Raw genomic sequence first — 12,336 nt, 5'->3', positions numbered from 1 at the left:
ATAACATGGACCCGAGCAAGATACCCTTCAACGCTCTCATCGTGGGGCCGACTAATTCTGGCAAATCGAGGTTCGTGGTGGACCAGCTCTACGGCCCTTTCCGCGGAAAGTTCGACTACATCGTGCTCATCTGCCCGACGTTCACGCACAACAAGACCTACCACCGGCTTGGCGACAACGATCCGAGAATGGATGTGATAGTCTGCGAGCAGCACGACGTGGAAAGGTGGTTGAAGCTCGTGAGATGGCTTTTGGCGGGCACGAACACGCTCATAATCCTCGACGACTGCGCGGCTTCCAAAGACGTGAAAGGGCGCACAGGCGAGCTGGTGAATCTCGCCTTTTCTGCACGACATATGGGCATCAGCGTGTGGGCTCTGACACAGAAGTTGACCGGAATAACATCTTCCTTCCGGGAGAACGTGGCGGCGATCGTCCTCTTTTACAGCCCCTCGGCCAGGACCACGAAAGCCATCTTCGAGGATTACGCCGGCCAGCTCTCCCCGGATGAGTACAAAGGTCTGGTTTCAAAGCTGAAAGAGCGAAAGTTCTCTTATCTTGTGTTCTCGCTTCGCCACCCCTACGGGGTAAAGTTATTTGAATAAAAAAAATGCAAGCTGTATATAGCCTTGCACAATGGCTGGAGAAGACGCCGCGTTAGCAGAAGTTATGAACCTTCTTCAAACCGAGCCCGAGCCGTCGAGTGGTCCCGCAGGTAACCTTGTTCCAACCGCCCCCGGACCCAACATTCCCGCTCTTCGCGAGCAGCTGGCCGTGCTAGTGTCCACAGGCAAAGCCAAAGAGGCTATCGGAGAGCAGCTTACCCACGAGCAGGTGAAGCGCCTGAGCGACAAAGATGTCGAGAAATTCATCAAACGCTACGAGACGTACGTGGGCTCGAAGACAACGGAAAGCCTGATCGACAGCTTCATTTTTCTTGCAACCAAAGTGGTCGGAATGACCGTCAATATCAAAGACATCGCCGCTTATCAGAAAGAGCTCAGAAACGACTACATCTTGAACAAAGAGCTCTCCAATCTGGCCGGCAACCTTTCTTTGAAGTGCGGCCGGTTTCTTGCCGCGGCCAACGCGGCGCTGATCACCACAAAACATATTGATTTTTGTTCACAGTTGCCCGTGCAGAGCCACCCTTCTCGTGATGAAAACGGCTACCCGCTTGAGGGCGTTGATGGAGTACCTGGCTCAGCAACTGCAGAATAAATGGTCACCATTCATCAACAAATGCTGAGATCTTGCTGACAATTTGTTAACAATTAAACTTTTTTCATTTGCTTATAATACGGTTCGCTTCAATGTCAACTGAACAATCCGAGAGCGCGCCTGCCGCCGTCACTGCGCCTCAGGTAGAGACCAAGACAGCGCCTGCCGCCGATGTCACAGGGCAAGCGCCGACTCCGACTGCAACCACGCAGCGCGTAAAAAACCCCAAGCGCGTGGCCGCCGGAAAAATGGTTGCCGAAAGAACGCGGCTGGCCCGGGAAGAACAGAAGAAATCGGCTGAGGCTTATCACGCGGAAAAGGAAGCGAAAAAAGCCGCCACAGCGGCCCCTGAGGCAGCCCCGACTACAGAAGGTGAAAGCCCAAAGAGCGGCGGCCTTTTTGGCCTCAGCACCAACCAATGGATTGGTATTGGCGGCATTGGCACTTCCCTACTCGTGTCTTATTACACACGTGAAGAGCTCAAGGCAATGGCCAAGTACGTGTCCGACAAATTCAAGCCCGTGTTCGGCATATTCACAACGTCGGAGCCCGCGCCTGAGCCCGCGCCTGAGCCCTCGAGTGTCGAGCCAGAACCTGCTCGCGCGACACGGTCAAGAGTATTAAAAAAAAATGCTTTTAACGTTTGCAAGTGATTTAAATCACGATGCCGAGCCTTGCGCAGGTTCTCATCCATACAGCAGCAATCGGAGGGATTACGCTTTTTTGGGCCGATTTCACCTTCAAGACTTGAAGATGGTGATACGTCTTACCGACGAAATGCTTGTTGAAGAGGGAGAAAGGCGGAGAAAAATGAAACAAGAGGTCAGGCGAGAAATTGAAATAGAAGACAAAATCAAAGAATTCGCGGAAGAAGTTGAAAAGACAGGTCCCCCCAATTAATTTTGTTTTAAACTTTCGCTCTTTCCTTATATCAAGCGCGCCATGTCCGACAACAAGCTTGTCAAGATCGTCATTGACGCCGCAACTCTCATGGGATTAGCTGCGGGCATCGGCTGGGCCACAAAAAAAGTTTTGAAAGAGAATTTCACTTCCGATCCCAGCAGCAGCTTTATGAATTACATGAAGTTCACAGGCGTCATGGCGGGCAGCATTGGGCTCAAAAACTACCTCGAGGACCAGAAAATCCTCCCCGTCAACGATTGAAAGCGGGGCTCTGCCCCGCGCCCCACATTGGGGCGAAGACCACGTAATTCTTTTTGAATAAAAAAAGCCTCTAAATAGCGCGCCATGGCGAGCATCGCGATCATGATTGGCGGGGCTGTGTTGAACGCCACGGCTTTTATCGGCGGCAATTATCTGGCGAGGGCGCTCGGCGGGGGCGGCAAAGCCGCGCTTGAAGAAAAGAAGCGCCACGACAAGGCTCTCGAAGATTATGAAGCCGCTTACGCCAAATACACGCGCGACCGAACACAACTTCTCGACTGGATCGCGAGCAACGCGCAAACAAAGGAGCAGGCCAAGCAGAACATGACCAACACGGACTACGCCTTCAAACTCTACAACCAGGCGCATCCTGACGAACGGATGGTGCCCCCCAGGGAACCCAAGTTCTCAGATTTCTATCAGCCGAGCGAGCAGCAGAAAAACGGTGAACTCGCGTTCGTGGGCGCCGGGGCGCTCGCATGGGCTACGCGGCCTTCCGGTTCCTTTAAACTTTTTTACGCCTTACTTATATGGACGCCAAACTTGCAAAGATATAGTACGGCCCCGGGGGCTACTGGAAAGGAATCGCCGCGATCAAAAAATTAGCCGAAGCCGCCAAGGTAACTGAAGAAGGCGCAAAAGAGGGGGTGATCAGGCAAGCGCTCTGGCAGATATACCTCCCCGCGCCGAAGCGAATTCCTCGGCCGAAATTCGACGTTCCCACGCCCAACAAGGTCCACGAGGCGGACCTTCTTTTTCTGCCGCACGACAAGCTCCCTCGCGGCCGCAAAGTTTTCAAATACGCTCTGACCGTTGTCGACGTGGCTAGCCGCTACAAAGAGGCCGAACCCCTGACTTCGAAGAATTCTGATGAGGTCGCCCTGGCCTTTCAGAAGATTTAGAACCGCTCGCCTCTCGAATGGCCTGAAATGCTGCAGGTTGACTCCGGGCGCGAATTCATGGGCGCCGTCACCAAAGAGATGGACAAGCACAAAACCTTTATCCGGCGCGGGCGCGTTAACATTCACCGCGACCAGGCCATTGTTGAACGTTTCAACCGCACCCTGGCTGAGCGCTTGTTCAGCCACCAGTGCGCCATGGAAATGCTTCTCCCTGAGGGCAAGCGGTCCACCGCTTGGGTGAAAAGACTTCCTGAAGTTGTCTCGGCTTTGAACAACGAGGTCACAAACCTTATCGGCAAGAAACCCTCCGTCGCCATCAAAGAAAAATCTGTTTATGCGAGGCCGTCGACACCTTACACGAGGCCTGTTGGAAAACGCGAAAAAATCCTCCCCTCTCTTGTCCAGGTTCGTTATCTCTACCAGCCCGGAGAGCTTGAAGGGGCGTGAAAAGAGCCACAGACCCATTCTGGTCTTTGAAAGTTTACAACATTGAAAGGTCTTTCATCAAACCGGATCAACCCGTTCTCTACTATCTGCGCGACGGGCCCAAGCGCGGCTTCGTGCGCGAAGAACTTCTGGTTGTCCCTCCAAACACTACTCTTCCTCCGGCTGACGTGAACTAAATGTGAACGGGGGCAAGCCCCCGGACCCCCCTTACTTTTGTTTATCGGGGTATGGGGGTGTGGGGCTACGCCCCAATGTGATATTCGATCAGTTCGGTGTGTATCCCGTCGGGCAGCACCCACCGCTTGTCGTAATAAGCGCTCAGCCCCAGCTTCTGCTGCTCGTAAGTGACCATCTGCCCGTCCCGCATCCTGAAACCTCTGTTGGTGGCCATGTCCTTGCTTCCTTCCAGCGCTTTATTAAAACGCTGCCAGGTCAGCTCGTTCTGCGTTTTCGACATCCCCTTCGTGCTGAACTTCTTTTTTTCGCCCTCTCCTTCGTCGACATAATAACACTTCGAGCAGAGCGCGATCATCCGGCTGCCCTCGCACTCAAGCTTGAAGAGACCTAGGGTGCGGCTGCTCCACTTGTGCCAAGACAGCCACTGATTTTTTTCCGCCTCGAATTCTTGCTTCAGCTCTGGCCGGACGACGTCCTCGAGCCGCTCGCCCGAGATCGCCATGTAGTTGCTGTCCGTGTCCATCTGGATCAGCTCGAAATCTCTTCTGTCGACGTACTTGTCGAGAAAGTCGTAGTAAAATTCCAGCATCCGCAGCTTCGCCAGCTGGTAGACGGCGATTCCGATCTGGAACGGCCGCCTGATCGTGATCCGAGGCTTGTGGCTTTCCAGCTCGTAGGCCTCCCCGATCTCGTCGAGGTCTTCGAAATACGCACTCCGCAGCGCTCTGTCGACGACCTTCTCGTCTTTCGTGTAGATCACGTTCGTTTGCCGCTCCAGCGCTTCGATCAGTTTCCCGTAAGCCCTGTTTCCGATCAGTTTGAACACTTCGGCGAGCAGCGCCTTGCTTCTGTCCACGTCTCCTGTCCGCCGCGCCTCCGTCACCTGCTCCACGAACCAGGTGAAGATCTTGCCCGGTTCGTAGTCGATGGTTCTGGAAACCTTCGTGACAACCGCCCCATGGTTCACGTACCACCGCAGCAGAGGGGCGTACACCAGCATCCGTTCTGCGGACAGCGCCCCCACAAGTTTTTTCCGTCTCCGCGCTTTCTGCCCGTTCTCGCCAAGTACTCTTTCATGTGTTCCGGCACAGCTTCGGCGGGAACCCTTTTGTTGTAAAAGAAAGGGCACATCTCCTCGAACATTGGCCGCAAACGCTCTGGGATCTCTATGCGGACTTCGGCGAAGCCGAACCACTCCCTGGCTTTCAGCCGGCGAATCAGAACTTCGGCCGCTTCCGCTTGGCGGTCATCGTCGTAGTGTACGACCTTCTCCTTCCCGCAAGGCATTTCTCTGAGCATGGTCGAGAGATAGAGAGCGCTGGCGTCGTAACCGAGAATCTTTTTGCAAAGACGCGGTTCTCCGAACTGATGCGACCTTATCCGTGTCACACCGACCTCGTGTCGTCTTGTGAAAACCAGGCTCGGTCCGCCAACAACCGCCCCTTTGAGCATTTCGTAAGCCTCTCTGCCAGGGCTGTAAAGGTCTGCGCCGCGCTCGATTGCCCCTCGGAGCAAGTAATGCAAACTCACCCCTGGCAGGCTCACCGCGTCTTTCAGAATGTCGATTCCTCTCTCGGTATAGAAGCTTTTCATCTTTTCCAGCGCCTCGAGGCCGGGAGCGACATCAAGATTGTTGTAATAGCGCAGCCAGTCTGCGAAGATCCGCATCCCCTTTTCTTTGAACAGCCGCTTGCACTCCTCCCACTCCTTCCGCGTGAGAACGTATCCGCCCTTCAGCTTCGAATACCAGGCCTCGTTTTCTGGGAGCCCAGGGAAATCCAGCTTTTCGGGCGCGTCGAACCATTCGTAAGGGAATCAGGATTTCTCGGACTCACTTCCGTAGGCTTTCACCCATTTCGCGTAGCTCGTGCCCGGGCCCAGATAGTTGATGATATCGAGGAAACGGCCCCCCCAGGAGAGCAGGAACATGGTTTTGTTCCCCTTCTTGGCCACTTTGACTTTTTTTGATACTTCGGCGAGAGTGCTGGCGAAGTGGTTCTTGATCAGATTCAGGTCGTACGAGCCTGAGTTGAAGCCCACGACAGGGACCTGGTTGCACCATTCATTAATTTTTTGCTGCTGGTCTTTTGTCAGGAGGTACATGTCTTCTGGCACAAACTCCGCGCGCACCTGGTCCTGGATGTTTTTCTCGCGTCTCTCCAGCTCTTTCAGAAACTTGCGGACCAGCTCCACGGGGTTTCTTTCGCAGATGTGGGTGGGCTCTCTTTCAAGAGAGTCCCCGACGCTCACAGAGATCGGCACGTGCGCGCTTTCTATCGTTAACGCGCCTGTCGGCTCTTTCCGATAATTTTTGTCGCCATACGCCTCGAAATCGTACAAGATCGCGTGGGGGTATGTTTTCGTTTGCTTCCTCGGGAGTTCCCTCTTGAGATGCCCAACTTCGCAAGACCAGGCCTCGATAACTTTGTAGCCGCTCTTTCGCAGAAATGCGGAACGGTTCACTGTGGCTTGGTACAGTTGTTCGGCTGTTTTACCGTTTGTTATGACCTCTTGTCGGTTAGGATAACATTTTGGGCATCCGTGGAAGACGCAGCCGTGGTATTGGAATACCGTCCTCGTTTTGTGGTGGTACCCGTCGACAGGAGAAGACTTCATTTTCCCGCCTTCTCGAGGAAGCCATCTCTCGCCCCCGTGCCCGCACATCGCGTGGTGGATGTGTATGCCCCGTCGCTTTGCTTCTCGCTCCAGCCACAAAATCGCTTGCACCGACGCTGAGCCTTTTTGGTACATCACTCTCTCGAAAGCTGTCTCCGGGGCTTCCACTTTTGTCCCCGGGCAAAAGATTACAGTTTCCCCCGCCTTGCAGGTTTGATGGTGCCGTTGCAGATTACAAGATTGTGTGAACCTCTGCCCGCAGTGTGTGCATGCATAGGTTTTTGCCAGTTTCGCGATGTCTTTTATCAAGAAAGCGTGGCCTTCGTAGACACCTATCGTCAAAATGTTTTTGAGTTTGGGGTTCGGGTTTGTTCTGAGATGCCATACCACTTCACCGTCAACCAAACGCTGAGGCTCGTAGACACGTATTCCGAGCCAAGATGTGACCGGCGAGCCCTCGTTCAGATGGGCTTCCACCTTGTCCAACTCATCTAGAGACGTTTTTCTGAAGTTCGGTGGAATGGCCTTGAGCTTATAGAAACTCTGTGCCAGTCTTCGCGCTTCTTTTGTACAACGGTCTGTGCGCGCCCCTCGGTGCACAGCGAGACACCTAAATAAGCACAGGTTGTCGTTGTACACGTCCAAACATACCATTGCCCCGCTATGTGCAAGGTTGCGCAGCCAGTCGGGCAATGGCCCTGTTCCCACCAAAGGCTTCCTGTCAAGCACAACCTTCACGTCTACGCTGAAAAAGTTTTCAAACACCCACTTCGTGTTGGGCCTGTCAGTTTTTTCAAGGTCGAGACGCTGTTCTTCCTCGCGGTTAAGCCATTTTCCCGCGTCTTCCAGTTTGTCAAACCACTGTGAGCCCTTAGGGTTCGAGTAGTACACAATTATCGTTCCATCCTCAATGTTGCGCAACTGGTACGCGTAAACGCGCCTCATGTAGAAAGACGTAGTTACTCTTTCGCGTATCTTCACGATAAAAGTTGGCGTGAGGTTTCTCCCCAGTCGTTTCATCAAGCGCCACCGAATGAAACGCCGGCCTGTTGTAACCTCTCTCCCTTCTTTCTCTTCGTCATCGTACAAGGGGTCGTACTCCCTCAGGATCGCTTGCGCTCTTCTCCGGTTCGCTTGCGCTCTTCTTAACCTTCTTTGGCGTGGTGGGGCTCTTGGCTCGTAACGCTTCGGAAGAAGCGGCTTTTGCAGACGCGCCTGCGTTTCTTCAAAAGTTGGCTCATCCAGCACGTTCTGGACAACCTTTCTTACCGCTGGCGCGTTTTCTGCAAGAAGTTCATCGAAATACCGCAATACCGCGGGATCAATTTTCGCGAGTTCTTCTTCCAACCTTTCCTGGTCGGTGGAAGCCATAGTGCCTTGCGTTATAATCGAAGATGCGTTTCTCTAACTGGTGTGTTTCTTTTTTTCAGCTCGAGCAAAACACGTTCAAATTGTTTTTTTGCTTTTTTTTTGTTTGCGGTAAAGACGTTGTTTTAGCGCGCCCCCGCCGCAGGGCTTGCAAAGACGGTAGTCACACAGAAGTCCGACTCCGCAAACTCTGCAAGGCTCTGGCGTTCGCATTCCTTTCTTCAGCTGGTAGTTGTGCTGGCCGCAATACGCCCCGTAACAACGCTTTCCGCAGCTTTATTTCCGGCCCCGCTTCAGCCACCCGCACTTGTTTGGCGCTCGAGTCATTCCGGTTCTCGCGGTATAACACCGGGTTCGCGCGTTTCTAATATGACGCACTCCTTTGTTGTCAGTCCCACTGCCCTTGTTTCACCTCACGGGGCGGTTGAAACCGGTTTGAACCGGTTCTTTCCAGTGGCCGCGGCCACCTCTCGTGGCGGGACAACGGCGCTCCCGCGCCCCTCGCGCACCACTCCGCCGCCCCTCGTTTGGCGGGGCGCTGCGCGGGGGTGCCACTGTTGTGAGTAGTATATAGGGAATTAATCAAATACTTTTTCGCAGAGGGTGCCGAATTTCACCTTATCACAGCCCCCGCCATCAAGTCTGGCCCGAACTTGTGAGGGCCAGACTTGATGGCGGGGGCTGTGATAAGGTGAAATGAGGCTCCCTCTGCGAAATGGTATTTGATTAATTCCCTATATGCTACTGCTCCTCCCTCCTGATAATTGTTGCACAGTCTCTAAATATAGTTGACGGGGCCCTATGATAAGCAGGAGACAGAGACTTGAATAAAGTTCAGCTGTGAGTTATTGTGGACTCAAGATAAGTTCAACATTGTGTCATTTTTGATGTTTTTATTTGGTAATCATACTGTGAAGTCTAGTGGAGCTTTCAGTTATAAGCTCAGACCCTTCGTTTTAGTGCTAAAATTAAAGCATAATTTCAAAATAATTTCAAAATTTAGAGAGAAGTATCGTAAAAGCAGAGTGTGTGAACTCTTTGCACCTTCTGGCAAAAAATCATTGATAACCACAGAGCCTAAAGGCGGCTCGAAACAGTTTCCAAGCATTCAGATTTTGATGGGTCGTTATGAGATTTTGATAAGCATGATAAGACGCAAGTTATGGCAAAGTTTTAAAAAAATTCTGCACATAGGGTTTAGAGCCACCTTACATTTTGAAAACTTTAAGGTGGCTCTGAACCCTATATACAGATTTGTTTGAAAAACTTTGCCAAACGTTACGTCTTATCATTCTTATTAAAATGTGATAATACAAAAAATTTTATCGTGCCGTTTTTGAATTATAAGCCCCTAAAGCTGTAATTGAGGGTGTTGTTTAGCACGTCATACTGTTGCTATGGTAACCTTTTTGTGTCACGAGAATGATAAGAACATGTTCACAAATGATTGGGCAGTTTTTTGATACCATGACTGTAGCATCAAGTGATAAAGAGTAGTTATAATGACCCATCAAAATCTAATTGCTGGAGACTGTTTTGAGCCACCTTAACTTACTTTTGCGCTGAAGGCTATTCTGTAACTATCGTCTACCTATGATTGCTAACATCGAGGAGGTTTAAAGTGCATATGAAGCAAAATATCTTTTCGGCGTAGATGTAATTTAAAATTTTGCCTCCACCTCACAACGAATGAACACACAGTTAATGGACAGATAAGTTTATTTGGGGAGGGCCTGGCAAGAACCAACCCAAACTACGTTATAGCAACTACATGAATAGGAATCTACATAACTCATTCAATAACTGTTCGTTGACGGGTATAAACTCCTATCGCCGACCACTTGTGCAATTCGTCCTTGTGATTCTTGTAAAAAGCCCATCTTTAAAGTAGATGTGAATACAATATGTATTTTGACGAGCATATTACATGTACACGTAGGACTTGCACGAACATAACGGAAGCTAAACGAGCTTCACATCTGACTGCCATTATGGCTAGAGTGTCCACTACTTTGGACCAAAATCTTCAACGTACACAAATATAACGTGTTTAAACTTACAGATCGTGACACATCATGCAAGTTAGGCTGGGGTGTCCACTACTTTGGACGAAAATCCCCATGTACAAACATGTTATTCACGTTAGGCTGGGGTGTCCACTACTTTGGACCAAAAACCCAAAATATAAATATGTCATACCATTTAAATAAACTAGAAAAAATACAAGTAAAGAACGCTAATACAAAAGAAGATAATAATGACGGAGCTGAGCAACCGCTTACAATAGAAGTGCGATTAGAAGGGAGGCCAGAAAAATCCTCTTCGTATCAATCCCCTCGGGAAAAATAGCAGGAAATCTGGGTAGGAACCATTTTTCATGCTCCGGCGATTGGTAGCCTTTCCTACGGAGGCTTTACAAAGGTAAGACTGTCCATAGTGCGGTAAAAATACCTGAAAAACTAAAATGAAGAAATTGAACGGAGTTCTGAACAGGGTTGATTCAGAGGCCTAGATGACCATCACGTGCTACACTTCCCCTTATATATCCCCTTTCTTTCTATCCATGATGCACCGGCCTGGAGCCCAGGCCGCGTTGTGTCACGTGCCGGAAAAATACTTATTACTGCCTTCTTCCCAAGCTCATTCGTCAGAAATAACATTATATTGTGTTTGAAATAGGCAATTCCAAAGTTTGAGAGCGCTGCGATGAAAATGTTATGTATGAATTATTCGTGCAACTCCGATTGTTTGGTACACCAGCCGACAATAGCGTGCTCCTTATCGCTCTCTTTTCTTAATACATAATGGCTTGAACTCCATCAAACAAACTGACGTCACACGCTCACGTGAGGATACGCTCGATTCGAAAGCCGTAGAATTTGTGATGGTAACATAGCACAACTTTCAGCAAGCTTGTAAAATCGGCTACTTTTATCCTAAGCTTCTTAAACTTTAGAATTGCGTATTTCATTAAGTATATTTTTAGACTATGCTGACAAAAGTTTCGCGTCCTAGGGACTTCAAGCATTTTGGTTAATGCCTGTAGAGTGTTAGTTTATTGTTCATGAGAGTTAATTAGAGTTTTAATGGATTCTGGAATACCTAATATTAATACGACTACCCCGAAAATTACTACAAAAGAACCAAAACAAACTTGATGTATCTTAAGGCGCTCGTACTTGAGCTTTAAATGCAAGACAATTGGAAAAATAAAACAGAATGGAGAATGGAATATACTACCTAGAAATGATACAGTTGCTAAGAAACTCGGCACCAAGGTGGCCACTGCGACTGAAGAAACAACCACTGAGGCGCGAATCACTGCGTCCGTTACAAAGTCAGGTATTTTATCATTTTGAATGCGTGGGGTAACTGACTTGTGCACAGTTTGCATCACTGGATAAATAACGAGGACATACGACAGCACACAATTCAAAGCGAAGAAAGAACCAACAATTATGTGAACAGATTCTGAGGGGAGACTATTTAATATGACTGCATCAGTGTTAGCGCCAAAGGAAAGGAAAGCAAACACAGCGAAAGATAACTTCATCAACGTGCACACCACAAAGGCTAACGTTAAAGCTTTACCGAACTTTGTTTTGTCGGTCATACTTCCCTCTATTGATGGAATAATCAGCTGACCGGAGTAGCTAAACAGTATAATTGATAAAGCTGTAACCACACCCTCTGTGTCCCAAAACAGGATGGTGCTCAGGTCCCACTCGTCCGTGGTCTGTGCTCCGTGCCATACCACATACACCACAACTGCGATTAAAGCGACCACGCTGGCAGCACTTAACCATGCAATCTGCGACAGAGACTTCAGGAACATTGTCGGTATGATCAAGCCTCCAGCAATTCCTATCCACATAAGCTCTGTGATGGGCGCAGACGGGAGGTCATGGCGCATGACAGATCCGAAAAGGACAAGGTAAGAAACAGACACCAAATATAGATCTAGCTGAATAAGTCCAGACACTATATAACCACCATATTTAGGTAAAAGTACGTCGCCTAGATCTTTATATCCTGACCTCACGCGATGTTTGTTTCCTTGCTCATCTTCGTCATAGAGGCACTCAGTTACTATTGTTCCCATATACCACATGATAATTGGGGTGATTATAAAAGCTATAATAGCCGCTACTCCTCCTTCTTTGAGCGCATAGGGTACAGCAAGGAACCCGATGCCTTCGATATAGTTCACAAGATTCATTGCAGCTTTCCACACTGAGGAACCACCAGAGGAGGGGTCTTGAGAAATCTTTTCGTTTGAGGGAACAACACGATCATCATCGGAGGAGCTCTCGGCGTCTGAAGACTGTAGCAGCGTCAAGATTTCAGCTTCCTCAAGCCCGTCAAACTGCTCACAATCTAAAGGAATATAAGCTGCGGCTATTCCTAAAGAGCTGGATTTTGAAGAAGCCATGAAGCATTC

At 49.8% G+C, this 12,336-nt stretch overlaps 1 protein-coding gene across 1 annotated transcript; it reads right to left on the bottom strand.

Moving 5' to 3' along the window:
• Positions 1-10,950: 10,950 nt before the first annotated feature.
• On the bottom strand, positions 10,951-12,336 carry LOC145483359 (vesicular inhibitory amino acid transporter-like). Its single transcript, XM_081461862.1, has one exon. It carries the CDS (start codon positions 12,325-12,327, stop codon positions 10,951-10,953), a length of 1,377 nt encoding a protein of 458 aa, XP_081317988.1. The 5' UTR covers positions 12,328-12,336.

The sequence above is a fragment of the Orbicella franksi genome, chromosome 4 (genome assembly GCF_964199315.1).
Source record: "Orbicella franksi chromosome 4, jaOrbFran1.1, whole genome shotgun sequence".
NCBI lineage: Eukaryota > Metazoa > Cnidaria > Anthozoa > Scleractinia > Merulinidae > Orbicella > Orbicella franksi.
This window is presented reverse-complemented; position numbering and strand designations above follow the sequence as displayed.

Coding starts and splice junctions, on each gene's coding strand:
- LOC145483359 (XM_081461862.1), bottom strand. CDS start 12,327: ATGGCTTCTTCAAAATCCAGCTCTTTAGGAATAGCCGCAGCTTATATT.